Below are 27,996 nucleotides of genomic sequence, written 5' to 3' on the forward strand. Positions count from 1 at the left end.
GTCAGTAATTAGACACTACATATTAACCCTTTCTAAAGAAATAAACATACAACCCTCAATGTGCAAAATGCAAAAAATACAATAAATGATTGCAATTGATGAATATAAATGTAGCACCCAAAATGTATGAAGTCTGTGCACACATATTTGAATAATAAAATATAAACGTGACCTTATTAGTAATAAATAAAAAGCATTTATAATGAAATATTAACAATAATTGCATATTAATAAAACTGATAAATGTTCTTAACACATGCCCTCAAGATACTGAAATATCAAAAACACACAATTTATATTCAACTGCATATGCATCACCCTAAAATGCATTTCAAGACTTGATTTGACACTAACTAGAATATATTGTTATAATATACATAAAAAATATTCTTTGTTAGTAAACATTAATATTAAACTCCTGATTCAAACCCTTAGGAAATAGTGTACCAAAATTAATAATCAACTTTGTCTCTAACTTTAATAAGCCAGTCAGAAAATCCTCCACTTTTTTATTGGGAGGTTTGGCCAAAATGCTGAAAAACAAACTAACATCCGAGCCAGCATGGGCTACCTGAAAATGATGTGCCACAGGATTTTTAACCTGACATGTTTGATATCACCCAGGTATTCCATAATACGATTTTTTGCCATTCTCTTGGTTTGTCTTATATACCACCGTGTGGGTTTACACCCACAGCCTATGATATAAACAACCCCACAGAACCCCAATTGAACAAATCCATGGCCTTAAACTTTTTGCCATTTATGTAAATTCCATCCAAATTTCGGACTCTGTTACATACCTTATAATGTCCACGGGGATAACAAGCCATCTGCACCCAGTTTCCACTAAGTTTCTTCATATTTAATAATTCCTTAAAATCTGAAAATCTACTGTATGAAAATGTTATTCTTTTGGGAAACAAACCTGCCAGGGTAAGATCATTGGCTACCATAGGCCAAAACCTCTTTACAACCATCTTTAAATTCTTTGAAAAGGGGGAATACTTGGAAACAAAGAAAATTTTCTCCTCGCTATCTTCTTTAGTCACATCTTTAAATTTTACCCTGAAACCACCTCATGTATTATTAGAAGGACTGCATGTCATTGACGATAAATTCCCAAATCTCTTTTCAGCTTTGTCAACAACATATGGAGCATAACCTCTCTCCAACAATTTTTGTCTAACTTTCTGAAATTCCTCTTTTACAGTATGTTTATCACAAGTATTATTAAAAAATACGGTTGTACTCACCATAAGGGAGTGAAGCCAATAGGTAAGGGGGATGCATGCTGCCAGCTAATAAAAAGTTGTTGACAGCAATCTCTTTGCTAAAGGGCCTGAAAAATATTACTCCATAATCTGTTACAAAAAATTCCAAATCAAGAAATTGAATCCTTTCCCTATCAATTTTGTATGTGAATTCCAACCCAAAATTATTATTGTTTAGAATGTCCAAAAAGTCTTGAAACTGAATAATGTTGGCCCTACAAATGAAAATTAAATCATCTATATATCTTTTGTAGATAATAACATGATATCTAAAATATTCAGTATTATAGACAAACAAATTTTCAAAGTAATTCATAAAAATAATGGCATAGGAAAGGACATATGAAGCCCCCATCGCAGTGCCTTCTTTTTGAAAAACATACTGTTTATTAAACTTGAAACAATTGTGTGTTAAAGAAAACTCCAATAATTGTAGTACAAAAGTTGTATGTGGATCCTCCCCCATTAAATTGCCAACTGCTTCCAAGCCCCCAAACATTTTTAATGCTCGTATACAGAGCTTTAACATCCACACTTAGCCAATAGTATTCAGTATTCCACTTCATTCCTCCTACCAGGTCACATAGATCTTTACCATTTTTAATGTGAGATGCAACTTTACTCAAATATGCCTTCGAATGATGATCCAAAAAATACCCACATTCTGCAAAAAGGACCCTTTCCTGATACTATTGGCCTACTCAGTGGGTTACTTAAGCATTTATGAATCTTGGGGATAATGAAGAAATTGGCATCCCTGGGGTTCCTCAGATACAATTTCTTAACATCCATTGGGGTAAAAAATCCCAGTCTCTCACCCCTTTCCAAAAGTTCCAACAATTCACCATTAAATGCAGAGATAACATCTCCTAGCACCCTAGTATAAACAGATTGGTCCCTCAACAATTCTTCCGCCATAGCATTGTATTTTACTCTAGTTAAAATCACCCAATTCCCACCATTGTCAGCCTGGGTATAAACATAATTGTCATTCATATCTCTTAAATAATTTAAAGCTAACCACTCATTTTTATTCAAATTATATGTTTTGTATCTTTGCCTGAATTTTTTATACTCCAATTCTATTTCTCTATACAAAACATTTTCAAACTGATGTACCATTGCTGACAATTTGGGTGGAAAAAACTGCTATGGTGAGGGACTTGTTGAACTCTTAACCTACCATAACCTGTGCAAAAACCCCTGTCATGACTTAAAATATTGGCCTCTTCTTCCCCCTCACGTGAATCAACCATAATGTCACAAAATTCATTTGCATTTAAAGACACATTAAGAAGTGAATCATCAGAGTAAACACTTCAGTTATTAACATCATTTTCATCACTGACCCCAGCATTATCATTGGCTTTCAATGCACGATTTTGAAAAAAAAAAAAAAACCTTTAAATGCAATTTTCAAAAAAACGACTTGCTTCCATAATGATATCAGCTGAACTTGTAAAAAATGTTGGGACAAACTTTGTTCCCTTCAATAACAATCCTTCTACATCATGATTTAAAATGAAGTCAGAGATTAATGATTTTTGTTTTTTTTTTTTAAGTCAGCCCGGTTGCCCTGAATGTGCTCTTCCACCACATACCTGGGTGATACGAACGCCTTTGTATTAACATTACAAAAAGAGTCACAAAGTGAGTCAATAAAACTACCATCAATTCTTCCTTCTTCTGTTGCCACCACTCCCATACGAATTCATTCCCTGCCATTTCCGATCACGAGTTTTTACTTGTGCTGAAGAAGATTGCTTTTCTACAATACCCTTAGTTTAAACAACTTCCTCAAATGAAACAATCTTTTTAGCACTAGATGCTGTCTCAGCAGAGGAAGCTAAAAAATCTTGCGATATACGGGATTTGCTTCCATTATAAACATTCCTGGACCTAACCCTTCTTGTTTTACGTTGCCAAGAAAAAATGGTGTTAATTTTATAATCCCTAATATCATGCTCTAATTTACCCTTCTTCCATGTAATCACCGCCTCTTAAACCATGCTGACATGGCTATGGATTTCCTTTATTCTGTTGTTAAAACATGCAACAGGAATGGATTTGCTTAACCATTCCTGAAACTGCAAAATCTCTTCCTGCACTTTAGCACGTTGTCTCATGTTCCTTTTAATCAGCACTTTCAGCCAACCCACAGAACATGTTAAAGAAATATGCCTCCATTTCTCAAATAAATCAGTCTCATCAGAGAAATCGGAGGAAGGCAACTGATCTATTCCAAGACCCCTGGGGGTCAAGTCCAAGCTTAGATATTTCTCCAGTAAACCAGTATCATAGAATAAGGCTACCTCCTTATTAAGAAGGTGCTCCAAATACATGAAATCTCCCTCATGCAAATCCGGTTCCCCCAAGGACCAGAAATCATTTAAAGCTGCATTAGCATCCCTTTCCTTCCAAATATCTGCCAACAAAGTAGGATGAGTAACCAGTTAAGCTGGGGTGTGCTCTGTAGCTTTGAACCAGGTTTCTGTGACTGCACAAATGTCAGTATTTTCAGGGTTAAGAATGCTTGCAATGAGTGCAGTTTCATGTTTAAGCTCCTAGCATTTAGCAGCATGACCTTTAATTTGTGTTTTGTTGAAATTTTTATGATGTCAGTTTTAACCTCATTACTTTTCCTAAAAAAAGGCACTATGGAGGAGGCAAGAGCCTTTGCCAGAAGCCTGAAGCCCAGGTGAGAGAGATGCAGACCATCTCTGGCAAAGCATTGTCGTCTGTCGATCATATCTTCCCAGGCTGTCAGGTACTGGATCCCCCGGAATGACACAAGAAACTAAGCCAATTGTTAAAGTCAATTACTTTCTGTTTGTATTGAGGCATCATTCTGGGTGACAGTAGAATGCTGCTTAAGGCTAGGGACATACCTGCCTGGGACACACACTCCGTGAGCTCATTCGTGTCTCTCTTCAATTAGTCCAGGGAGGGACATCTCAAGTCATTCATGCTAACATGGACTATGACAGAATCATAACACTAACTGTTGAGAGACTTGAGTGCGTATGTGATGTGGTGGATTCTGGCCCCTGACAGACTACTAACTGAGACTTTCCCCTCATCCAGCCTGGTGAGAGGCACATCTTATGACTAATATGTTGGGTTTATGGTTAAGCCTTAGTGGCTGTGAGAGACAGGTGTGTGGACTATACGTGGTATGTTCATAGGTGTGTACTAGGCTAATGGCCCTGGAGCCTTTACAAGCCTAGCCAAAAAAATTACCTAGGCACCATGCCACCTGATGTTAATTCACAGTGCCCCTATCCAGTAGGACAACTGGAATGATCCCTGGAGTGATCTTTCTGTTACCCATCCACTCGTAAAGATTTCTCTTGAAGTGGGCCAGTGAGGTGCTCTGCTTGACATGAATGGAAGCTTATTCCAGAGTATGGGCAGTCTTTGGGAGATGAACCTGTCCCTCCAGCATGTTCTGTTAATTGTGGTAATGAGGTTGTGATCTCTGGAGCATGTGGGGCGGGGGGATTGGGATTACTTTAGGTGTAGCATTTCAAGTAGGGCTGGGTTGGACATGGCCTTGTAAGTCAAGCAGAGATCACCTTTAAGTAGACGATAAAAGACTGAGAACAGCTGAAGTTTCTTGAGTCTGTCCATGTAGGACATGTGTTTAAGGCCTAGGATCCTTTTTGTGAGGTACTTTTGTGGCCTTTCCAGCTGTTGTAGGTGCCTGGTCAAGTACATGCCAAGCAGGGAGTTATTTTCAATGATTGGTCTAATGAGGGATGAGTAGCGAGGGATGATGACCTCTTTCTTCCTGGATGCAAAACCTTTGGTTATAAGATGTGCCACGTAGAAGGACGTTCTGACCACAGTGGCAATTTGGAGGTTGAAGGTGAGGTGGCTGTCGACCTGAGTGCCCAGATCTCTTATGCCCCCCTTCAGTATTCAGTGGGCTCCCATCAATGTGGTAATTCTTGGGAACTGAGTTTTTTTTCCAAAGGGGATGATAATGCAGTTTTTGGCATTAATCTTCAGTCCATGGTTTTGACACCAGTAATTGGTCTCAGAGAGGACCTTTTGTAGGATGTCTGCATCACTTTGGGAGTTGATAATGACTCCCAGCTTGCAGTCATCAGCAAACTTGGTCAGCCAGAGTCCTTCCATGTTGGTCTGGACTTCTGAGAAGTAGATGTGGAACAGGAGAGGGCCCAGGACTGAGCCCTGTGGGACTCCACTTATGACTGGTCGACAGCCTGACTTGGAATCCACAACTTTCACTCTGTGGGTCCTGTCTGTGAGCCATTTTGCAACCCACCTAGTGATGTATGGATTGATGCCTAGTTTGCTGAATTTATCAATGATACCTGAGTGGGGAATTGTATCAAAGGCCTTAGCCAGGTCGAGATAGGCTGTATGCACTGCCTTACCCGCATCCACAGACTTGGTGACTGCCTCAAAGAAGTCAACCAGGTTCAGCAGACAGGATCTCCCCTTGAGAAAGCCAAACTGTGTGGGGTCAAGAGTTTGGAGAATGCCTATATCTTTGTTAAGCATGTCCATAATGATGCGCTCCATAGCTTTGCATACCAAACTCGTCAGGCTAATGGGGTGATAGTTCAAGGGTCTGTAGTTGCTCCCCCCTTTATGGAGTGGGATGACTGTAGCAGTGCAAATTTATTAGGGACATAGCCTGAGGTAAGGCTGTAATTGACCAGGGCACACATATGTGGTGTGGAGGGCTGTGGAGATTGCGTTTGTTTTTGCCTTGGAGGTCTCCTTTGTTTGGGTATGTTTATGTTGAGGACCTGCACATATGTGGGCATGTTGTGTAGGTATGGGTAGTGTTTGAGGTGTAATGATTGTGTTGATAACCTACTCGGTGCCAGATATACTGGCTTAAGAAGGAGAGAGCATGGACTTTAGGTTACTAATGTAATTGCATCTCACAAATTGTGTTCCTAGGTGGTAGTAGTAGATGGTTGTCCATGTACATGAGGCAGTTGCTACACTGTCTCAGGATGCCCATATCAACCAGGCTGGCAGGAGAAACTGTAGGAAATTGTCCATCCATATTTGTTAGAATCCGAGGGAGAAAGGCCAGGGAGAGCTAAGGGGTAGACCTAAAGCCAAAGTGCTTAAACCATAACTAAGAGGCTTAGAATAACACTTACAATTTAGACAAGCTATAAACAAGCAGTAATAAATGAAACAGAAAAAATACAATTGAACACTTTAGAGAGCAAGCACCAAGTAGCAGGAAAAAGCAAGATGAAGTAACAGAGTAGCAGGAAGAAACACAAATACAGAAAAATATAAGCAGCTGAATAAAGTGTTTTTCATTTATTTATTTGGTTAGTTATATTTTTTATAAAGTGGGAAGGGAGAGAGGAAGAACAGAAGATAATTCAAGGTTAAGGGACTCTGGGGTTTGGCCTTCCCAAATGATTTCTGTATCAGGTTTCTTTTCATATGAATAGGATGATTACTTCTGAAACGTAAACAACTATTAACAAAAGTTTTCTTCTTATGAATACTACTGCGAAAACATTTGCTAACTCCATCTAATTCAATATTCACATATAAGAAATGAACTTTAGTACCAATTTCAATCACAGTAAATTTTAGAAAAGCACTTTCATTTAACTGTTGCACAAACCCATGACAGTCCGCTATAGTCCACTGAAATATAAAAGTAAATAAATAAATAAATCACACATAAAATACCACATGCGAACAATAACTAGATGTGGGTAAGTGTTTACTCCCCCAACCATCCTAAAACTAGGTCAGTGAAAGTTTAGAATCTGAAGATCCCATAGCTACACAATTTGTTGATAATAACTCAAGTTGAAAATAAAAAATATATATATTTTCAAGAATTAATTCTAAATAAAAACAATAACAATTTGTTCTAGTATTATAACTTTGTGTAGTGATTTGTGACAGACGAGTACCAGTAAGAGTGAAAGGGAAGGTCTAAAAGAGGGTAGTGAGACCAGCTATGTTATATGGGTTGGAGACAGTAGCATTGACAAAAAGGTAGGAGTTAGAGCTGGATGTGGCAGAGTTAAGGATGTTAAGATTTGCACTGGGTGTGACGAGGGTGGACAGGATTAGGAATAAGTATATTAGAGGGTCAGCCCAGGTTGGAAGGTTTGGAGACAAAGCCAGAGAGGCAAGATTACGTTGGTTTGGACATGTGCTGAGGAGGGATGTTGAGTATATTGGGAAAAAGATGCTGAGGATGAAGCTACCAGGTAACAGGAAAAGAGGAAGGTCTAAGATAAGGTTTATGGATGTGGTGAGAGAGGACATGCAGGTGGTTGGTGTGACAGAGCAAGATGCAGAGGACAGGAAGAAATGGAAACAGATGATCTTCTGTGGCAACCCCTAACGTGAACAGCCAAAAGAAGATGATGATGAGGATTATAAATTTGTGTAAAAAATGATAAACATAACCTAATATAAACACAAGCAGGTCACTGTGACATTCCCTTTAAAGCACAACTATATAGGTAAATTCAACAAACATATATTGATTACTGTACAGTGTAAAACATAAGTCCTTCAATAAAAGATTCTGAACTTCTGGAAACTGCTGTGGCACAGAGAGATAAAGCCCTGACTATGGAGCAAGTTACACAGATTTGATTAATAGCTTGGGCATTTGAGATGCATTTGGGGCAGAATGAGTGCACCTATCTTGAAAGGGAGGAGGGAAGGACACTGGCACAAAATGTGGTTAGATTTCTAGGGAAACACCACCATAAATGCTGTTTAAATGGGTAGGATATATCTGAGATTGGCTCCATGAAGAAGTATTGAAGAGATCAATGCAGTCTGCCTATTGCATGCCTCATTCACAGGATGCTGCTGTGGATAGACAGTGGTAGGAAAAAATAGGAAGACACCCCTGAAGGAGTGTGATGCAGACCTGGGATGCCTTGACCTCCACACTGGCCTCATCCTTTATCACAGCAAGTCCAAGGGATGCCAGGAGGTGTAGGCATACCTAGTGAAGGAGGAAAGTTGTCGGTCACTGCATAAAGTCAGATTCAGGGGACAAACACAGGTACAAAGTTTAAATATATAAAAGTTCCAAACTTCTCCAAGATGGTGCACAGAAAACTAGACTTGGTATAGTAGTAACCTTACTTCCACAGTCAATACGTGCAGCATTATGAAACATGGCAAAAAAGGTCATAACTTATGATTAAAAAATAAATGGTCAAATCATAAAAAAGATATTATTAAGAATTTAAGTACACTATTAGGCAGAGATTTAAAATAACCCAGCCACTGGGGATGTACAAGCCAGTGCATTTCTTTGTGCTGGTCCCAAGCCCGGATAAATGGGGAGGGTTGGGTCAGGAAGGGCATCCGGCGTAAAACTTCGCCAAAACATTTCATGCAGACACCAAGAAACATTTTTATACCGAATCAGTCGAGGCCCGGGTTAGCAATGACCGCCACCAGTGCTGTTAGCCTACAGGGTGCTGGTGGAAATTGGGCTACTGTTGGCTGAAGGAGGAGAAGAGGCAGAAGACATGGCTGAAGGCAGGAAGAGAGGAGAAAGGCTAGGACTGTGGTAGTGAGGGTCAGAACTTTGAATGCTGGCAATATGACTGGTATAGGGAGAGAGCTAGCTGATATGATGGACAGAAGGAAGGTTGGTATATTGTGTGTGCAAGAGATCAGATGGAAGGGGAGTAAGGCTAGGTGTATCGGAGGTGGGTTCAAATTGTTTTATCATGGTGTGGATGGTAGAAGAAATGGCGTAGGAGTTATTCTGAAGGAACAGTATGCTGAGAGTGTTTTGGAGGTGAAGAGAGTGTCGGATAGAGTGATGTTTATGCAGCTGGAAATTGATGGTGTAATGATGAATGTTGTTAGTGCGTATGCTCCACAAGTTGGGAGTGCAATGGATGAGAAAGAAAAATTTTGGAGTGAATTGGATGAAGTGGTGATGACTGTACCCAAGGGTGAAAGAGTGGTGATTGGAGCAGATTTCAATGGGCATCTTGGTGAAGGGAACAGAGGGGATGAGGAAGTGATGGGTAGGTATGGTGTTAAACAAAGGAATGCAAAAGGTCAGATGGTAGTGGATTTTGTGAAAAGGATGGACATGGCTGTGGTGAATACGTATTTTAACAAGAGGAAGGAGCATAGGGTGACATACAAGTGTGGAGGAAGATGCACACAGGTGGATTATATCTTGTGTAGGAGGGCCAGTTTGAAGGAGAGTGGAGACTGTAAAGTGGTGACCGGAGAAAGTGTAGTTAGGCAGCCTAGGATAGTGGTTTGTAGGATGACGTTGGTTATCAAGAAGAGGAGGAGGAGTGTGAGGGCAGCACCAAGGATCAAATGGTGGAAATTGAAAAAGGGTAATTGTGAGGTGGAGTTCAGGGATGAGTTAAGGCAGGCACTGGGTGGCAGTGAGGAGTTACCAAATAGCTGGGTAACTACAGTAGAGCTAGTAAGGGAGATGGCTAGAAAGGTGCTTGGTATCACATCTGGACAGAGGAAGGATGACAAGGAGACATGGTGGTGGAATGAGGAAGTACAGGAGAGTATACAGAGAAAGAGGTTGGCAAAGAAGAAGTGGGATTGTCAGAGAGATGAAGAAAGTAGACATGATTATAAGGAGATGAGGTGCATGGCAAAGAGAGAGGTGGTGAAGGCTAAGGATAAGGCATATGAAGAGTTGTATGAAAGGTTGAACACTAAGGAGGGAGAAAAGGACCTGTACCGATTGGCTAGACAGAGGGACCAAGCTAGGAAAGATGTGCAGCAGGTAAGGGTGATAAAGGATAATGAGGGAAACGTACACACAAGCAAGGAGAGTGTATTGAGGAGATGGAAAGAGTACTTTGAGGGGTTGATGAATGAAGAGAATGAGAGGGAGAGAAGGTTGGATGATGTAGGGATAGTGAATCATGAAGTACAATGGATTAGCAAGGAGGAAGTAAGGATAGCTATGAAGAGAATGAAGAATGGAAAGGCTGTTGGCCCAGATGACATACCTGTGGAAGCATGGAGGTGGTTAGGTAAAATGGCAGTGGAGTTTTTAACCAGATTGTTTAATGAAATCTTGGAAAGTGAGAGGATGCCTGCGGAATGGAGAAAAAGTGTTTTGGTACCGGTTTTTAAGAATAAGGGTGATGTGCAGAGCTGTAGTAACTACAGAGGGATTAAACTGATCAGTCACAGCATGAAGTTATGGGAAAGAGTAGTGGAAGCTAGGTTAAGAAGGGACGTGATGATTAGTGATCAGCAGTATGGTTTCATGCCAGGAAAGAGCACTACAGATGCGATCTTTGCTGTGAGAGTGTTGATGGAGAAGTACAAAGAATGTCGGAAGGAGTTGCATTGTGTTTTTGTAGACTTAGAGAAAGCATATGACAGGGTGCCTAGAGAGGAGTTGTGGTATTGTATGAGGAAGTCAGGAGTGACAGAAAAGTATGTAAGAGTGGTACAGGATATGTACGAGGGTAATGTGACAGTGGTGAGGTCTGTGGTGGGAGTGATGGATGCGTTTAAGGTGGAGGTGGGGTTACATCAGGGATCAGCTCTGGGCCCTTTCTTATTTGCAATGGTGATGAACAGGTTGACAGACGAGATCAGATAGGAGTCCCTGTGGACTATGATGTTTGCAGATGACATTGTGATCTGTAGTGAGAGTAGGGAACAGGTGGAGGAGACCCTGGAGAGATGGAGATATGCTCTAGAGAGAAGAGGAATGAAGGTCAGCAGGACTAAGACAGAATATATGTGTGTGAATGAGCGGGAGGATAGAGGAATGGTGAGGATGCAAGGAGTAGAGGTGGCAAAGGTGGATGAGTTTAAATACTTGGGGTCAATAGTTTAGAGTAATGGTGAGTGTGGAAGGGAGGTGAAGAAGAGAGTACAGCCAGGATGGAGTGGGTGGAGAAGTGTGTCAGGAGTGATTTGTGACAGACGAGTACCTGTAAGAGTGAAAGGGAAGGTCTACAAGAGGGTAGTGAGACCAGCTATGTTATATGGGTTGGAGACAGTGGCACTGACAAAAAGGCAGGAGTTAGAGCTGGATGTGGCAGAATTAAAGATGTTAAGATTTGCACTGGGTGTGACGAGGGTGGACAGGATTAGGAATAAGTATATTAGAGGGTCAGCCCAGGTTGGAAGGTTTGGAAACAAAGCCAGAGAGGCACGGTTATGTTGGTTTGGACATGTGCTGAGGAGGGATGCTGAGTATATTGGGAAAAAAATGCTAAGGATGAAGCTGCCAGGTAACAGGAAAAGAGGAAGGCCTAAGATAAGGTTTATGGATGTGGTGAGAGAGGACATGCAGGTGGTTGGTGTGACAGAGCAAGATGCAGAGGACAGGAAGAAATGGAAACAGGTGATCTGCTGTGGCGACCCCTAACGGGAACAGCCAAAAGAAGAAGAAGATGATTAGGCAGAGATTTAAAATGTGACTAGTGTAAATCTGCCAAAATAAAAAAAAAAAAATACTTTGTAGTCCATCTAATTCTTAGGAGTACGTCTAGTCTCCTGAGGAAGATCATTGCTCCACTTTCTATATCATACAAAAGTTGAAATGGTGCAGTGATTTCTTACTAGAAAAATCTGGTCTATATCACAATGTCAAAGACACATTACTTCAAATGCGTCTTCATCGAACCCATAAAAACGAAAACTGAAAACAGCAAAACTACATATGAGCGATTTCTTTCCCTGGGAACGAAATCGCTTGTCCAAAAAAAAAATAACAATAACTACACACAAAACAAAGTGGAGGGCTTTGCACCTCATCCCCCCCAACATAGAGGGATGTGTCCCCCACCCCTCCTAACTAAACCCCAACTCTGAGATTGCAATACAGTTTACAAAACAGCAAACTACCAGAGGCGGGCAAGTGATTTCTTTTCCAGGGAAAGAAATCACTCATATGCCCCTTCGCTGTTTTCAGTTTTCATTATTTTAAGTTTGGTGAAGACGCATTTGAAATTATGCGTCTTCAACGATCTAATAGGAACCTGAAAAATCACAAGGCTTCAGGAACTTTCATTATATTCATAGGTGACCTCCACCCATCTATAATGCAGATTCTGATCCAATATTATTTGAAAACCAATGCCTGGAAAGTACCACTTGAGAGATCTAACATCAGACAGAGAACCTATTAAGCACAGATATCAGTAATATAAAGTAACAAATACATTGTATAATATATTCAAAGCTTATTGAGTCAACTCTACCTCACAATCAGAAGCTGGCAATTAAGTTTATGTATCAATCAATCAATCAATCACCAAAGTAGAAAATACCAAAATGGGATTACAGCAATCAAGCTTCTTGAAGACACATAGGTTATAAGCTTGTCAACTGAACCTATGAATCTATAGTGTATAATGTGATGACATTAGCAATAGAAACAAAATAGAAGCAATTATACTAACAGCAGTGCTCCGAGAAAGCAACTTATGAAACAAGAAACGAGTTTTATTGTCCTGTTCTTAAAGCAAACATACGATCATATTTAGACAAGTTCTTCTTCATACTTAACTTGTTACTCATAAGAAAAGTGATGTATACCATGCATCATCTAATATTTCCTTTAAAAAACAAAAAAAAAATTGGAATATATAGATGTCATTAGAGAAGAAATGGTGCACCAGGAAACAGTTCTGTTTTGTTAAAAAATATCTTCCATATAAATTACAAAGGCTGAAAAATGAAGCAATTGAAAGTTTTCACATATTTATCAATTTTTTAATTCATATTTTCTACTAAACTTCCTGAATTTTTCTATTTCCAAAAAATAATTACTTCAGACATCCTTACTACTTCTACATGAATAAAAGTGCAATTGCCCCATGGCTCAGATCCTAAGTGGTAGTTTTACAAACAAAGCACCAGTCAGGCCTATTCTCTTACATCATTGTTAAAAAATGACTAAATGGCATGCCCAAATACATCAAAATGCCTTTAGGTTCTTTGCTTTACAGTTTCTGAGGATGATTTTATAGTACATTTTAATTTTCAAAGAATAATAAGCATGCTTCTTTCTTTTTTATAGCCTTTAACATGCTTTCTAGTATCACCTCTGCCCATCCTAAAGCAGACATTGCTGTCTCTAGTGACCAGCATGCCTCACTCTGCCCAGATTGTGGCTCTCCTTCTCTGTGCTGGCTTGCAGTTCCTCCTGTTAGGACGTCATGGGTATAGTACCAAACTTGACTACTTCCTAGTTTGGGTAGGTTTCATATAATGCAGTTTGGATTGATTTCACATCATGCAGTTTGGATAGGTTTCACATCATGCAGTTTGCTTCTGTCCGAAAAACCTTAACAACAGTGTCCTGCTCTTCTCTAGATGATGCCTTTGCATCTAGTGCCCCTCACATTACATCATTATGACCCAAAGTCAGGTTAATCACACTTTTACAGCAAAGAAATTCCCCAGTGAAAGACCCAGGAAGCACCCTTGGTGCCCTGGACAAATTTCACCTGTTTATGTAATTATGACTTTATGCGCGGTGGTGGTGCTGTGGTAGCATTGTTGCCTCACAGTAAGACGCTGTCCAGTTCAATTCTTAACTAGAGCGTCTTCTGTGTGGAGACATGCGTGAATGGGTGTACCTTCGTTGAAGGTTGTGCATCAGGCCTGGCAAGCCAGTACGTAAAAGTCAACTGCCAATCATTAGCAGACCAGAGTTCCGCTGTGGCGACCCCTAACCAGGAAAAGCTGAAAGACACAAACAAATGTAATTATGACTTTGAGTGCCTCCTGAAAAAAAAAGTAATATCTAGTGTGATATATACGTGTTGTTGGGTTTTTATCTAGTGTGATACATACGCGTTGTTGGGTTTGTATCTAGTGTGATACGTACGTGTTGTTGGGTTTGTATCTAGTGTGATACATATGTGTTGTTGGGTTTGTATCTAGTGTGATACGTACGTGTTGTTGGGTTTGTATCTAGTGTGATACATATGTGTTGTTGGGTTTGTATCTAGTGTGATACACAAGTGTTGTTGGGTTTGTATCTAGTGTGATACATACATGTTGGGTTTGTATCTAGTGTGATACATACGTGTTGTTGGGTTTGTATCTAGTGTCATACATACGTGTTGTTGGGTTTGTATCTAGTGTGATACATACGTGTTGTTGGGTTTGTATCTAGTGTGATACGTACGTGCTGTGGGGTTTGTAATGTACGTGTTGTTGAGTTTGTATCTAGTGTGATACATACATGTTGTTGGGTTTGTATCAAGTGTGATACATATGTGATGTTGGGTTTGTATCTAGTGTGATCCATACGTGTTGGGTTTGTATCTAGTGTGAGACATACGTGTTGTTGGGTTTGTATCTAGTGTGATACGTACGTGTTGTTGGGTATCTGGTGTGATACAGACATGTTGTTGGGTTTGTATCTAGCGTGATACGTACGTGTTGTTGGGTTTGTATCTAGTGTGATACATATGTGTTGTTGGGTTTGTCTGCTGTATTGTTTGGTTGCTACACTGTGTCATGTCTGGTTTTGGGAGGCTTAAGCTGGGATCAATTGAGTTGGGAGATCAGATGACTTTGCTGTCACTTTAGAGGCATTAGTGGACAATAACCTCATTGCTTTATAAATCTAAATCTATGGCAGGGGTCAGTGTCTATAAATCTTTGGAAATGTCTGTTGGGACTGGCACTGGTACATTGATTCACCAATCATTTACTAGTCTGACTTCAACAACAAAAAGTTACACTGAAATATCTAAAACTTTAAAATACTATTTGGAAAACCATCTGGCCCCTTGGGGCTTAACAGGTTATTTGGAACCTGATGTTGATCAGGATAACCATGTATTTATGAAATAAAATGATGTGCCATTCAAGCCAAACTTTATAAATGTTTGTAGAAAGCACCATTGAACGCCATGATGTTGGATTATCTCAATTAAATAAAATAAAAAAATGTAAGTCAGTCTAAGTTTGGTTAGAACATTCAGGATGACCCTGCCTATAGGGACATGGGGACATTAAGAGACATGTTCTTTTCACTTGGAAAAAAACAAAAGCAGATGGTACACTTTGCACAGTGCCAGCAGCGGTAGCGCTGTTGCCTCACAGCAAGAGGTTCTCCCGTTTGATTCTCGGTTGGAGCGCCTTCTGTGTGGAGTTTGCATGTCCTCCCCGCGGTCGAGTGGCATTCGAAAGACATGCGTAGAATGGGCGTGCCTTTGTTGAAGGTAGGGCGTCAAGCTGGCACCTGGGCACCGTAGAAATCTACTGCCAATCATTAGCGGACCGGAGTTCCTCTGTGGTGGCCCCTAACCAGGAAAAGCCAAAAGAAGAAGAACATAAGAGCAAATAATAGGCATTACAGTGCTGTGGAACATATTGAGACAGTTTCATACCTTTTAGGGATACAAAATTAACGAAGCAAAAGCAATAGCGGTAAATTACGTACCCACATACGAATTGGTTCAGCAATATCCATACTTATGGGGACTTGATAAAATGAAGTATTTAGGAGTATGGATTAAAAATGATACTGGTGTGGCAGCTAAGGATATGTGGGAAGAGACTAAAACATGATAATACAAAAACTGAGAAAATGGACGCTTTGTTATATGGATATTGATAGTAAGATACAAGCAGTTAAAATCTTTTTAGTCCCTTTAATTTTATACACTGGTCAGGCATATTTTTATCAACTAGAGGAGAAGTTGTGAATAGCAATTAATAAAGAGCTGAAGGATTTTATCTGGGAGGAGAAGACGGCAAGAGTCAAATGGAATAAGCTTATTCATCCAGTAGAATCGGGCAGATTGGAATTACCCAAGTTGAAGGGGTATTTCGGAATAACACAGTTAATGCTCCTATACATAGCACGAAGTGGAAAGAGATGATGATGAAACAGGGGGAAAGCTGAAGAAACAGGGAGAGAAGGGGATTTTAGATGCAGACCTTTAAGGAGAACAACAATAATCATACAAAATATTTTATTCATAAAGTAGCAGAAGGTCTTTTAAGAACTAAGCCAACTCAGGAATGGAGAAAGGAAATTTTTCCGATAAGGATGACTGCAATTAGGGATACAGACAATACATGCAAGAGAGGTTGGGAATATATTGGAGAAAACTGGCGAAGAAACCAAGTTACTGGGAGCAAATAACTAGAAAGGGAAGGTAAGGTAATAGAATAGGAAGATGCCAAGAATTTATTTGGACTGCAGGCTAAAGTGAGCCTTCCATATCAAGGATTGATATCAGAGTACAGGCAAAGAGAAAGAAATATGGGGGTCCTAAATGAAAGACCAGCACTTTGTTTTTAGAAGAATCTAGAACAGAAGTTGCCATTAAGAAAGGAATAATTAGTAGAGCATATAAAATATGGGTTTATATTACATCTTCGAATGCTTAGGTTGTCGAACGCCGAAACATCAACACCTAAACGAAGTCTAATAAATGCAACAGACCAATTACGCAAATTATCTCCCTGGGGAAAAATTAGCTTGTCTGCCATTGGGGATTTGCCCTTTTTCCCGATATAGAGTGATCTCGAAATTGATATATTTAGGGAGGAGTGGGGGCAAAGCCCCCCACTTGATTAGGGTTTTAGAGGGGTTTTTTTTTTTGTTGGCCACACAAATATTTTTCCCTGGGAAAAAATTTGTGCAATTGGCCTGTCACGTTTTGGTGTCGACATTTCAGCGTTCGACAACCTAAACGTTTAAAGATGTAATATAAACCCATAAAATATTGCATGATAACTACGAGAATCCCTCAGAAGAGGCTAGGAAGGACTGGTAAGAGAGATTAGATAAGCAATTCGCAAAGAAACAACGGGGGATATATCAATGTCTGCCAAATATGCAACAAAATAAAGAAGATGTCACAGTTTTGCCTAAAAGTGCTTACATGGGGTATTTTTACACCCTAAGCAGACTTCAAAGAATTTTTCCACAAGTAGACAGCAAATGTTGGAGGTGTGATGGGGCACAAAGAGGTAACTGGGAACATATTTTCTGGGAGTGCAATGAGTTGGTAGACTTTACAGATTCCCTGCAGACTGCTCTGTCAGAGATACTGGGTGAGGAAGTTGGAGTGACTTGGAAAATTTTTTTTTTGAGCTATGATACAAATTCAGAATTGCCTATACACAGTAAGGCTTGCTGAGTCTAATTATGGGGCTGCCAAAAAATCAATTACTTGAAAATGGAAATCAAAGCCTAAACCAACCTTTCCTGAAGTAGTGAAGATAGTGGCAGTGTTAAAGGAACTGTAACTAGGATCTTTAGGAAAGGCTAGGAGCAAATTACATATGAACAAATGGGAACTGTGGGCTCAACACATGCAGAGGAGGAATGAGGTTTAAAAGAAGGCAGGATTTGAATGAGCTATGTAATGACTGACTAATAATAACTGGATATGTTAAAAGTGATGTATAATGTTTGCAGCTATGGTTGTGTCGGCATGGTTTGGAATGTGTAATGTTTGCAACTGCGATTGTGTCACTATGGTTTATTGTTATTTATATAAATGCAACATGGCCTGTGTCATGCAAGATAATTTAATAAAGATGTTTCTTGTTTAAAAAAAAGAATGAAAAAAAGAAAAAAAAAAAACAGCAAACACCAGATGGCATCAGGCCCAGTGTTGTTTTTGAATCCTCTGTGGAATTTTCTTTCAGTGCTGATTCAAAGACTGATATGAGTGAGATTTCCCTTGAACAAGATACAATTTAATGTTCCTGTAATCCCTTCCTTAGACAGAAATTATAACCCTATCCCTTTATATACAAGACAGGAAGAAGAAAGCACATTCAAGAAGTACTAAAATGATAAATGACATGAACTTGGTAGTTAATATTTCCGCATGTGAACCTTCTGTTTTAAATAAAGGTTTGGAGTTTATTCCTTCCTTTTCTGTCTCACAAAAACAGTTCATTACACACTTAAAACGTTTCTGTATTCTTCTTCATCTTAAATATTGTCTTTCTTAAAATAACCCTGGTTTATAACTCATTCTGACCAATGAAGTGATGATATTACCAAATTTAAGTTTTAAAAAATGTGCTTTTTTGTCCATCTTTTCATCCTATGGCAAAGGCTTTTGGATAACAGATTATGTAATTTATTCCTGTTTACCAGGCCTGTCTTTATGGGTAGTTGGTATAGCTTAACATAGATAAAAAGAAACCAGGAACTTAATTTTAGCTGTGTGAAGCAGCCAGACCAAAACTCCAGTATGTAAGGACTATATGGAATTTGGTATTTTTTGAAGGACTTTAAAAGTGGACTGACCAACCCAGAAATGGAATGTAAGCAAAATGTGCCTGTTTTCATCTTTCATTGAAGATTAACTTGATTTTTATATCTTGCACTGTGAATAAATTGTAATTAACTCACAGTGTATTTGTTTATACTATGTTGGTTGCTTCAGCAAACACAGTTTGGTCTATATGTGCAACAAATTACTGTTTTTCCATTCCTGCAACACAGTCTGCAATCGAAAATTATATACAAGTTAATTGCCTCTCCTGCAAAGAGAGAAGCCTTAGTATTTTGCTGTTTTACTCACTCGGTGGGGGGGGGGGGGGGGGGCTGCCTTTGCACTCTTTTCTGATCTGTTATTGAAATAATGTACTTCACAAGATGGTGAAATTCATAGAGACTGCTGCACAATAGCACAGACATGAATTAACATATCTTGACTCATCAGGACAGGAGCTTGGTTCTTCCAGAAAGAAATAAACTTCCTGAAAGCTATTTGGTTAGTCTCCAGGAACAGATGAATGCAACAGCCACTGTACTGACCATCCCAAAGTTCACCCTACGATCAAAGAAATTGAGCAAGGATAGCAAATCAAAGCATAACTCATTGCTTTAGAAAGATACACCACTTAGGAGAATTGAGCTCAATTACTCTTGGCTAAAATTTGAGCGTATGTCATAGTGCGTGTGGGTGTGAATCACTTGAGATGTACATCTCTGGACTATATGAAGACAGACATGATGGTGGTTTTGGACTAAGTGACCCAGTCAGGTATGAACCTAGCATTGAGCAGGATTCTACCTTCTCCAAGGGTGATAGTGCCTCATGGACAAACAATAATTGACTTCGATAATTAGCTTAGCCTCTTGTGGCATTCATAGAGGGGATAATGTTTATCAGCCTGGGAGAATATGGTCAACAGACTGTGCTGATTTACCAGGGATAGTCTGTACTTGTCCACTCTTGGCTTTTGTATATTGGCTAAACCACTGTCTGCCCCATTGGTGCCTTTTTTAAGCAATGCCAGCTGGATAAACCTGCAAATGTAGCAAAGCAAGCTAAGGAGAATATAAAGGTACCACTGATCAATTCTAGGGGCCTTAACAGAAACCTCTTCTCATTGTAAGTCCTCCTCACTTTGGAGGGCACATACATCTGTGTAATGACTGAGATGTGCTTTAAATCACTGGAGGGTAATGCAAAGGTGCAGAACTACAAGGCCTTCCCTACCTTTAAGACCAGCTATTTTCACAGAAAGAGAAGAAAGGTGGAGGGTTCTCAGTCATTATCCAGAAAAGATTTGCAACAAGACTGGTTAAGCAGCATGATGCCTGTAAGATTCTTCATGTCCAGTTCAGCATTGGCAAAGCCCCTTACCATATCCTGGTAAACTACAGAACTCCCTTTATGATCCAGGAATATTATATCACATACTTAAATGAATTAGATTCACTTAGCATTAAACCCAATACCATATTCCTAGGTGACTTCAACTATCCAGCTGTGGACTGCAGAACATATACCACCACTAGTATGCAAGATCAGAGATTCCTAGACTTTGTCAATATAAATACCTTAGAGTAACTAGTCAGAGTACCCACTGGGGGAAATAGCATCCATGACCTTGTCCTCATTAATGTGGGGAAATTATGCTCCATCCGTAGTATAACATCCTCACTTGCCACGTCTGACCAGAAAGTTGCCTCCCTCAAGTAAAATTAAAACTATAGATTTCCAGAGACCCTGGTACTTTTAGAAATTTCTCCAAGGCAATACTCTGGTCAGTTTTAAATCACTCTACACCCAGAAAGTTCTACTGTTTATTTGGAAACACATACACTTTTACTAACGTGTGCACAACTACTAAGAAGCTTCTGTGCCCAGAATAAGCAAGCAGAGGGCAAACGTAAAAACAAATCCCACTGGCAGAATCACAACATAAATATGTTTTTTTAGCAAGAGGAAGACAACTGTACCCAAGTATAAGACATTGAACACCCAGCAGAATAGAAATTTGATCTTTAAATTAAATTAGCAACTTAGGAACCTAATTAAAGCTACCAAGGTCAAATCTGAGAAAAAGATAGCTACCCAGGCCAAGGGCAACCTCAAGTCCTTCTTCAGCTATATCCACAATCTCAAGGGGAATACACTGCACCACCTATACTGAAGCTGTGGCTATGGCAAGCCTACGGGCTGATAAGTTTAGCTCAAACTTCATGCCAGTCTCTCCTCTGGTAATCTAACTATCAGAAACCCATGCAACCCCAGCTATTAAACAGGACAAAGCCATGAAGGCAGGCTCAAATTAAAACACAGTATCTATGGCCCCTGACAACATCCTAGCAGGCATCCTACATAGCATGGAGCATATACCATTTTTATGACCCTAACAAAACCTTAACTTCCAAACTGGCTTTGTACCAAGTGAATGGAGGACACCAATGGTCACATCTCTGCACAAAGCAATTACTGTCCCAAAAGTCTGACCAGCCTCATATATAAAGCCATGGAAAGACTTATCATGGAACTAATCAATAAAGACATGGAAAACCTCCAAACACTGGACTTATCCCAGCCTGGCTTCATCAAAGGTAGATGATGATCATACCTACTCAGCTTAGTGGACTTCTTCAAGAAAATCACTAAAGAGGTAGATGAAGGGAAGACAATACAAACTGCCTACCTTGACCTGGCTACAGCCTTTGAGACAGTATCTTCCTGAGGAACTGTTGAAAAGCTTGCTAATTTGGAAATAAGCCCCTGTTTCACCCACTGGATTGCAGACTGTCTCACAGATAATATACAGGAAGTTAGGATACAGGGGCCACCTCCACAAAAAGACCAGTCACTAGTGGGTCCCACAGGGTTTTGTGCTGGGACCATTCCAATTTGGCATCTATTTCTCTAAAGTCAAAGCAAAGATCAAGGGTCTGGGGTTGACCAAGTCTGCAGATAGCTGGGAGCAGTCACTGAATCCCTCAAATACTCAGTGATTGTACAGGAGGGTATATCCCGTATAAATAACTGGTGTTAAAGGCATGGCTAAATACCAAAAAGTGCATTATACAACAACCCCCCATTAATATTCCAAAACGTGCATGCTGATTGGACAGCATGCACGTTGTAAATCAGAGTCATAGTAATGGAAAAAGGTCAGGTTGCCTGGACTTTTTCCATTAGTATAACTCTTTTTTTACAGCAACGGAGAACGCAAGATCTCCGTTGCTTTTTACACACTGTCTCGCTATGTTAAATGGGTTTAATATAGTGAGACAGCTTTAAAAAAAGCAACAGAGATTCTCTGTTGCTTTTTTTTAAAGCTGTCTCGCTATGTTAAACTCCTTTAACATAGCGAGACAGTGTGTAAAAAGCAAAGGAGATCTTGCTTTCTCTGTTGCTTCCGCCCACAGCTCTGATGTACTGCATAAGCATAGGCATGCGCAGTACATCAGAACTGCCGCAGAATACCAGACAGCTGCGGAAGGGCAGCAAGGAGGCATTATACAATGCCATTATTTAAGAAAAGTAATTATTTTTTTTCTTAAATAATGTCATTGTATAATAGTAATAACCCACTTCTGGGTGTGGGTAATGCTGGATTTACTGACGGTTGTCTTTGTTTGGCCACTTGGGCTTTGCCCTCGTGACCAAACCACACCAACCGTGGGTAAATCCAACATTACCCACACCCAGGCATGGGTTATTGCTATATTATTGTCTCCTTTGGAAAACTAACTGTCTCAGGGAGCCATCACTCTGACAATACACGTCTAACAGTAGTACCATTAGTTAGGGATTTGGGAACGTAAGCAGACGGTGAACGAGCATTCGACCAACATTTCTCAACAGTTATAAGGAAGCCTTTCTATATTGTACTGCTTATTAGTAAAGAGACAGTATCTAGGTCCAAAGACGACATTGTCTCACCTTATTTTGCCCTCATTAGACCCATTAACAAGTACAATCCCCCCCTTTCTTTGTATCAGTTCAGACACCTGCAACAACTAGAGCCGCCACAGATGTTTCCTACAAAAATACTGGTCCTAAAGCACATCCTACATGGACCATTTCAAAACCCTGTCAGTATACTAGTTCCCATACAGAATGCTAAGATGCAACATGTGCCTGTCTTATAAGGCATCCTTAGATGCATTGCAAACAGAACTCCAAATGTGCAAGTCAGCTGGTACTAGGAACACTCATTCCAGGGACCTAAAGCTCCTTTGCAACATAAATCTAATGGTTTGGAGGGACAGATACTTATCTCAGAGGATACCACTACTCTGGAACAGACGTCACATTCACATAAAATAAAGTCCATCCATGATTCCATCCCATTCAAACTTAATTTCCACCAATGGATGAGAAATAGGAAATTTATCCAGTACTGACCCCTATCCTCCTAATGGACAGAGGCAGTACTGAAACACCCTACCTTACAGTAGGGTCCCCTGACATACTGAAGGTGTGAACCTAACAATTAAGCATTTATAAATGAAAATGATTTAAATAAAATCATAGTAAGGATAGTTAAACATCTATGGGTTATCAGCTATGTGACAAACATGTAACTTGGCCAGGATTAAACATCCCACTAGGGATGATAACCTATGTGACAAACATGTAACGTGGCCAGGATTAAACATCCCACTAGGGATGATAACCTACGTGACAAACATGTAAAGTGGCCAGGATTAAGCATCCAACTAGGGATGATAACCTACGTGACAAACGTAACGTAGCCAGGATTAAACATCCTACTAGGGATGATAACCTACGTGACAAACATGTAACGTGGCCAGGATTAAACATCCCACTAGGGAAGATAACCTATGTGACAAACATGTAACACGGCCAGGATTAAACATCCCACTAGGGATGATAACCTACATGACAAACATGTAACATGGCCAGGATTAAACATCCCACTAGGGATGATAACCTACGTGACAAACATGTAATGTGGCCAGGATTAAACATCCCACTAAGGATGATAACCTACATGACAAACATGTAACATGGCTAGGATTAAACATCTCACTAGGGATGATAACCTACGTGACAAACATGTAACGTGGCCAGGATTAAACATCCCACTAGGGATGATAACCTACGTGACAAACATGTAACGTGGCCAGGATTAAACATCCCACTAAGGAAGATAACCTAATATTTTCCTATGAAACTATGACCATATGACCCCCGGGAAAGCACTCAAGGCATGTGTGGACATGGAGGATAATGAATTTCTGAACTGTTAACTAGGGAAGGTGGATCTTGTGAAACACAAGAAATTAAAGTTTATACATGGACAAAGTAAGAGGACAAATGTCAAATCTAAAGCGTAGTTTGAACTTATGGTAAGAAACAGAACTGAACAGTAAAAGTAAAAAGTAAAATGATAGTCATTTCAATTGTTGATTGATTCAAAAGGGTACTCCAAAGTAATTTACAACGGAAGGCTTTTTCAGACTGACCGTACTGCTCAGTTGGTTGTGCTTACTGAAATGCATCTAGCTAAGAAGCACTGCTTAAAACTGAGCAACCTAAGCCTGCAGTTAAGAATGTGCAACTGTGAACACACAAAAACTGGCAGCAGTTGGAATTGAGAGATATCTGTGTGTGTAGATATATTAACAATACATGCACACATACTAGTACCATATCAAAGAGTAGTTTTATGAATTTCCAGAACATGGACATGACATGAAAGTAAAGGAAGATTATATTTCAAAAAATGAAAGCAAAAATTATGTTAGTCAATACAATTATGTTATGTTAATTTAAAAAAAAAAAAACTACTTTAGTATTTGGAAACCTGAAGAGGTTCACTCAGCAGGGCCACATTACCACTTGCCACTGCCACGTAGTGGATGGTAGTATGGAGCGCAGAGAAAGTGTCAGATTCTGAAACGTATACTGGCCTCACATGCTCTGCATAATGGGCATATACTCCTAAGTGCAGCTTGTTGTAACTGAAGCCCTTAGAGCTGCTGCTGCAGAGGCATTAATATATGCCCCCCACACTTTATGTACTGCAGTTATGTGAAAATTCCCATGATAAAATTTAATACAGGGAAACCAAGATTTATGCAAATCTTTAAAATCAACTCCTGCATATAGGCTGACACTGTAGATACCTTGGTGAATCATGCATGAAATAGGTACCTAGGTGTTATTCACAGTTTCACCACTGATGGATGGCTTCAAGCAGCGTACCTACTTCCAGGTGGTGAGAAAACTGGTTTAGGATGAATATGTCAAGTGATAGCCTGTTATCAAACAGAAGATGGTGACTGAGACAAATGAGATGACCACAGCAACACAATGACCATTAAGGATGACTGGAGACTGGTAATGTTTAACGTGCTCATACTGGGCCAGTTTGGTACCACTAGACTGTGTGTGTGTGTGTGTGTGTGTGTGTGTGTATGTGTGTGTGTGTGTGTGTGTGTGTGTGTGTGTGTGTGTATGTCTGTAGGAGTTTACACATTATTCTGTGGTTGGATGCACTGTGCATGGGGGATCCAAGGGGGAAAAAGGGTAAGAACTCCACCACTGAGTTGTTGTGTTTGCACCATGTAAAATTCATATGTGATGCAGTGCTATTGGAATAGTAATAGGGGAGCAGCAGTAAGAAAATAAGGGAGAGAAAAGGTGGGCTGAATAATCCCAGAGAGTGTCCGCGGATGAAAATACTCTGATATAAGCACCCCCCCCCCTCGGTACAACCATATATAGTGTGCAGAGATAAAAGGCAGGATCTTGAGTCACACATCCTCTTCTAAATATCTCGCTCACAATCAGAAAACTGGGAAGTTATATGAACGATTAATTAATGTTCCAACAGCCGCTTGTACAAATTAAGTAAAATAAGTTCAACTTGATATATTTTATCAAAAGAATCACTAAAATACATGCTGTTCTCTTGAATGACATTTCTCTCAATGGAATGGCATCTTACCATAACCACTGTTTCAGAATTAACATTAATATGAGACAACGAAGAAGGAAAAATGCAGTACCTAGTCCTTGTCCATACTTGGCGCTGTGAGCCCAGGTAAGTGCTGTAACAAAGCCCAGTTCCCTGCAGATCACAGTTGCAGTTTCCATGCTAAAGTCATCATCACACACAGTTCCCCACTGTCTATTATACAGCACTTCCACACGGCCCTCATGCGGCTTCCTTCCCTCTCCTGCAAGTCGCAGCTGGATCTGGGAGGTCTGCTGCCCCCAGCATAGCCTGAATGCTACTAAATGAAGCCACAGAAATAATGGAATTGAGGTAATTCTGTATCCCATGGTCGTTTTCTCTCCTACAGAAAAACAAATTAAAATGTAACAGGTTTAGTGTCAGATTGAAAAAATTGGTACTTATCAAATATGAGTAGCATAACAATATAATTGGCCATAATTATGAGGCTAACAGAATCTTCCATTCTGCACAGAACAGCAAGAAAGGAACTTATTTTTTATTTGTTATTTCAAGGACACAGTTCGTAGTATGAAACATTACACTGAGGTCCTTTCTCTTTCCTTTATTAAAGGTATTCTGTTAGCTCTGATACTTTCCTAACAAAGCAAATGCTGTGCAGATTCATTTACAAATGTTTTGTAATATTTGTTGTGATGATCACTGGCTATCATCACGAGATCTGCACCGCTGACCAGTAAATAATGTGCAGTGAGGGTAAATATCCACTACTGCTTTAGGCTGTGATCAACACCAACCACACCAATATAAGCTCTGCACTGTACAGCTGAATATTACAGATAAAATAAAGGATTCATAGCTGTTTGGCACTGCATATACTCACAAACAGTAATGGAAACTTGGTAAGGCCAGTCTGCATTCATATTTATTTAATCTCATGGTAACATGCTGCTGTCAGGCAGATCCATCTGAAACATCAAAGCTGTCAGTTACTAAACACTCAGTTTGAACCAACTGCACTATAGGCAATAGTAGCTGCAACAAGGTACTTACTGTATGAAAGATGGGATGCCAGCAGTTAATGATTGGCCACTTGTAGTAGCCATCCTTACATACATTAATAATCAACCAGCCACAGGCTTTTGAAATTGAATAATACAATTTTTAATTAAAAATTAAAAAAAAAACTCAGCAGTGTATTTTGAAAGTTAAATATGCAAACAGATATGCTCTTACACAATGAAGTACAAAATAGAGAGCTTAAACAGGTAGATGGCATTCAAAAACATTATCTGACAGCTGTTCGGGCTTTTACTATCATTTAGTTAAATATGTATTTTAATCACAGGTAGATGGCATTCAAAAACATTACCAGACAGCTGTCCGAGCTTCTACTATCATTTAATTAAATATGTATTTTAATCACAGGTAGATGGCATTCAAAAACATTACCTGACAGCTGTTCGGGCTTCTACTATCATTTAGTTAAATATGTATTTTAATCACAGGTAGATGGCATTCAAAAACATTACCTGACAGCTGTCCGAGCTTCTACTATCATTTAGTTAAATATGTATTTTAATCACAGGTAGATGGCATTCAAAAACATTACCTGACAGCTGTCCAGGCTTCTACTATCATTTAGTTAAATATGTATTTTAATCACAGGTAGATGGCATTCAAAAACATTACCTGACAACTGTCTGGGCTTCTACTATCATTTAGTTAAATATGCATTTTAATCACAGGTAGATGGCATTCAGAAACATTACCTGACAGCTGTCCGGGCTTCTACTATCATTTAGTTAAATATGTATTTTAATCTACCACTGACTTTTTATAATAATGTAACAGTTGCTGCACACTCCCAGTAGGAATTTATAGACAATAAGGTCAGTGGGCAGGGTCTACTATAAACTCACCGGGATTAAGGCGGAGGCTAATTAAAATCTGAAAAGTTGCCCATGGAACTTGGAAGAGTTTTATTACTTGTTGAAACTTAAAGGGGTATACTAGATCACGTTACTAGTGTGAAATATTTTTTCACAGCATTTATTAGACAAGTGTCCTCTTCGGTTTGTACAGGGTGCATTTTTCACATATGATTTAGATTCCATAGCTAAGAGTAATGTTTGCAATGTTGCACAGCTCCATAGGATGTTTCAGTCCATTTATGGAAACAAAGAATTCTGCAAAAAGTATTCTGAGTAAGGAAATCAATAAACGTTTGCTAATGTGAGTCTGTTTGGAATCAGCTCCATTTCCAATGATAGAATACATTTTACAGACAAACTGCATGATTCTTACATGACTTTACATATTTTTTTTAAAACTGTTTCTGTTTAACTGTAAATAATAAGCACAGGTTGTGTGCAGTTTTTATTTTTTTTTCCTCATGGGAACAAATGCATTTACCTCAGTGTAGTACAGCTTTCCAACATGTCTCTCCTCCTTTCTACATTTCAATATAGCTCCCTGAGAAACTAAGAAACAAAGCTGGAGTAGAAAATGCCATCCCCTGGTCACCTATCCTGGTCCCCATCTTAGTAAACCATGT

At 39.6% G+C, this 27,996-nt stretch overlaps 1 protein-coding gene across 1 annotated transcript in view; it reads right to left on the reverse strand.

Moving 5' to 3' along the window:
• LOXL4 (lysyl oxidase like 4) overlaps window positions 1-27,996 on the reverse strand; it is a 412,707-nt gene that overhangs the window by 352,759 nt on the left and 31,952 nt on the right. The window contains exon 2 of the mRNA XM_044076917.1: window positions 25,531-25,821. Coding sequence (XP_043932852.1) covers window positions 25,531-25,807 — 277 coding nt within the window. The 5' untranslated portion in view covers window positions 25,808-25,821. The remainder of the gene's footprint in view (window positions 1-25,530; window positions 25,822-27,996) is intronic.

The sequence above is a fragment of the Protopterus annectens genome, chromosome 7.part0 (assembly GCF_019279795.1).
Source record: "Protopterus annectens isolate FY-2018-M chromosome 7.part0, PAN1.0, whole genome shotgun sequence".
In the NCBI taxonomy this organism is placed as follows: Eukaryota; Metazoa; Chordata; order Ceratodontiformes; family Protopteridae; genus Protopterus; species Protopterus annectens.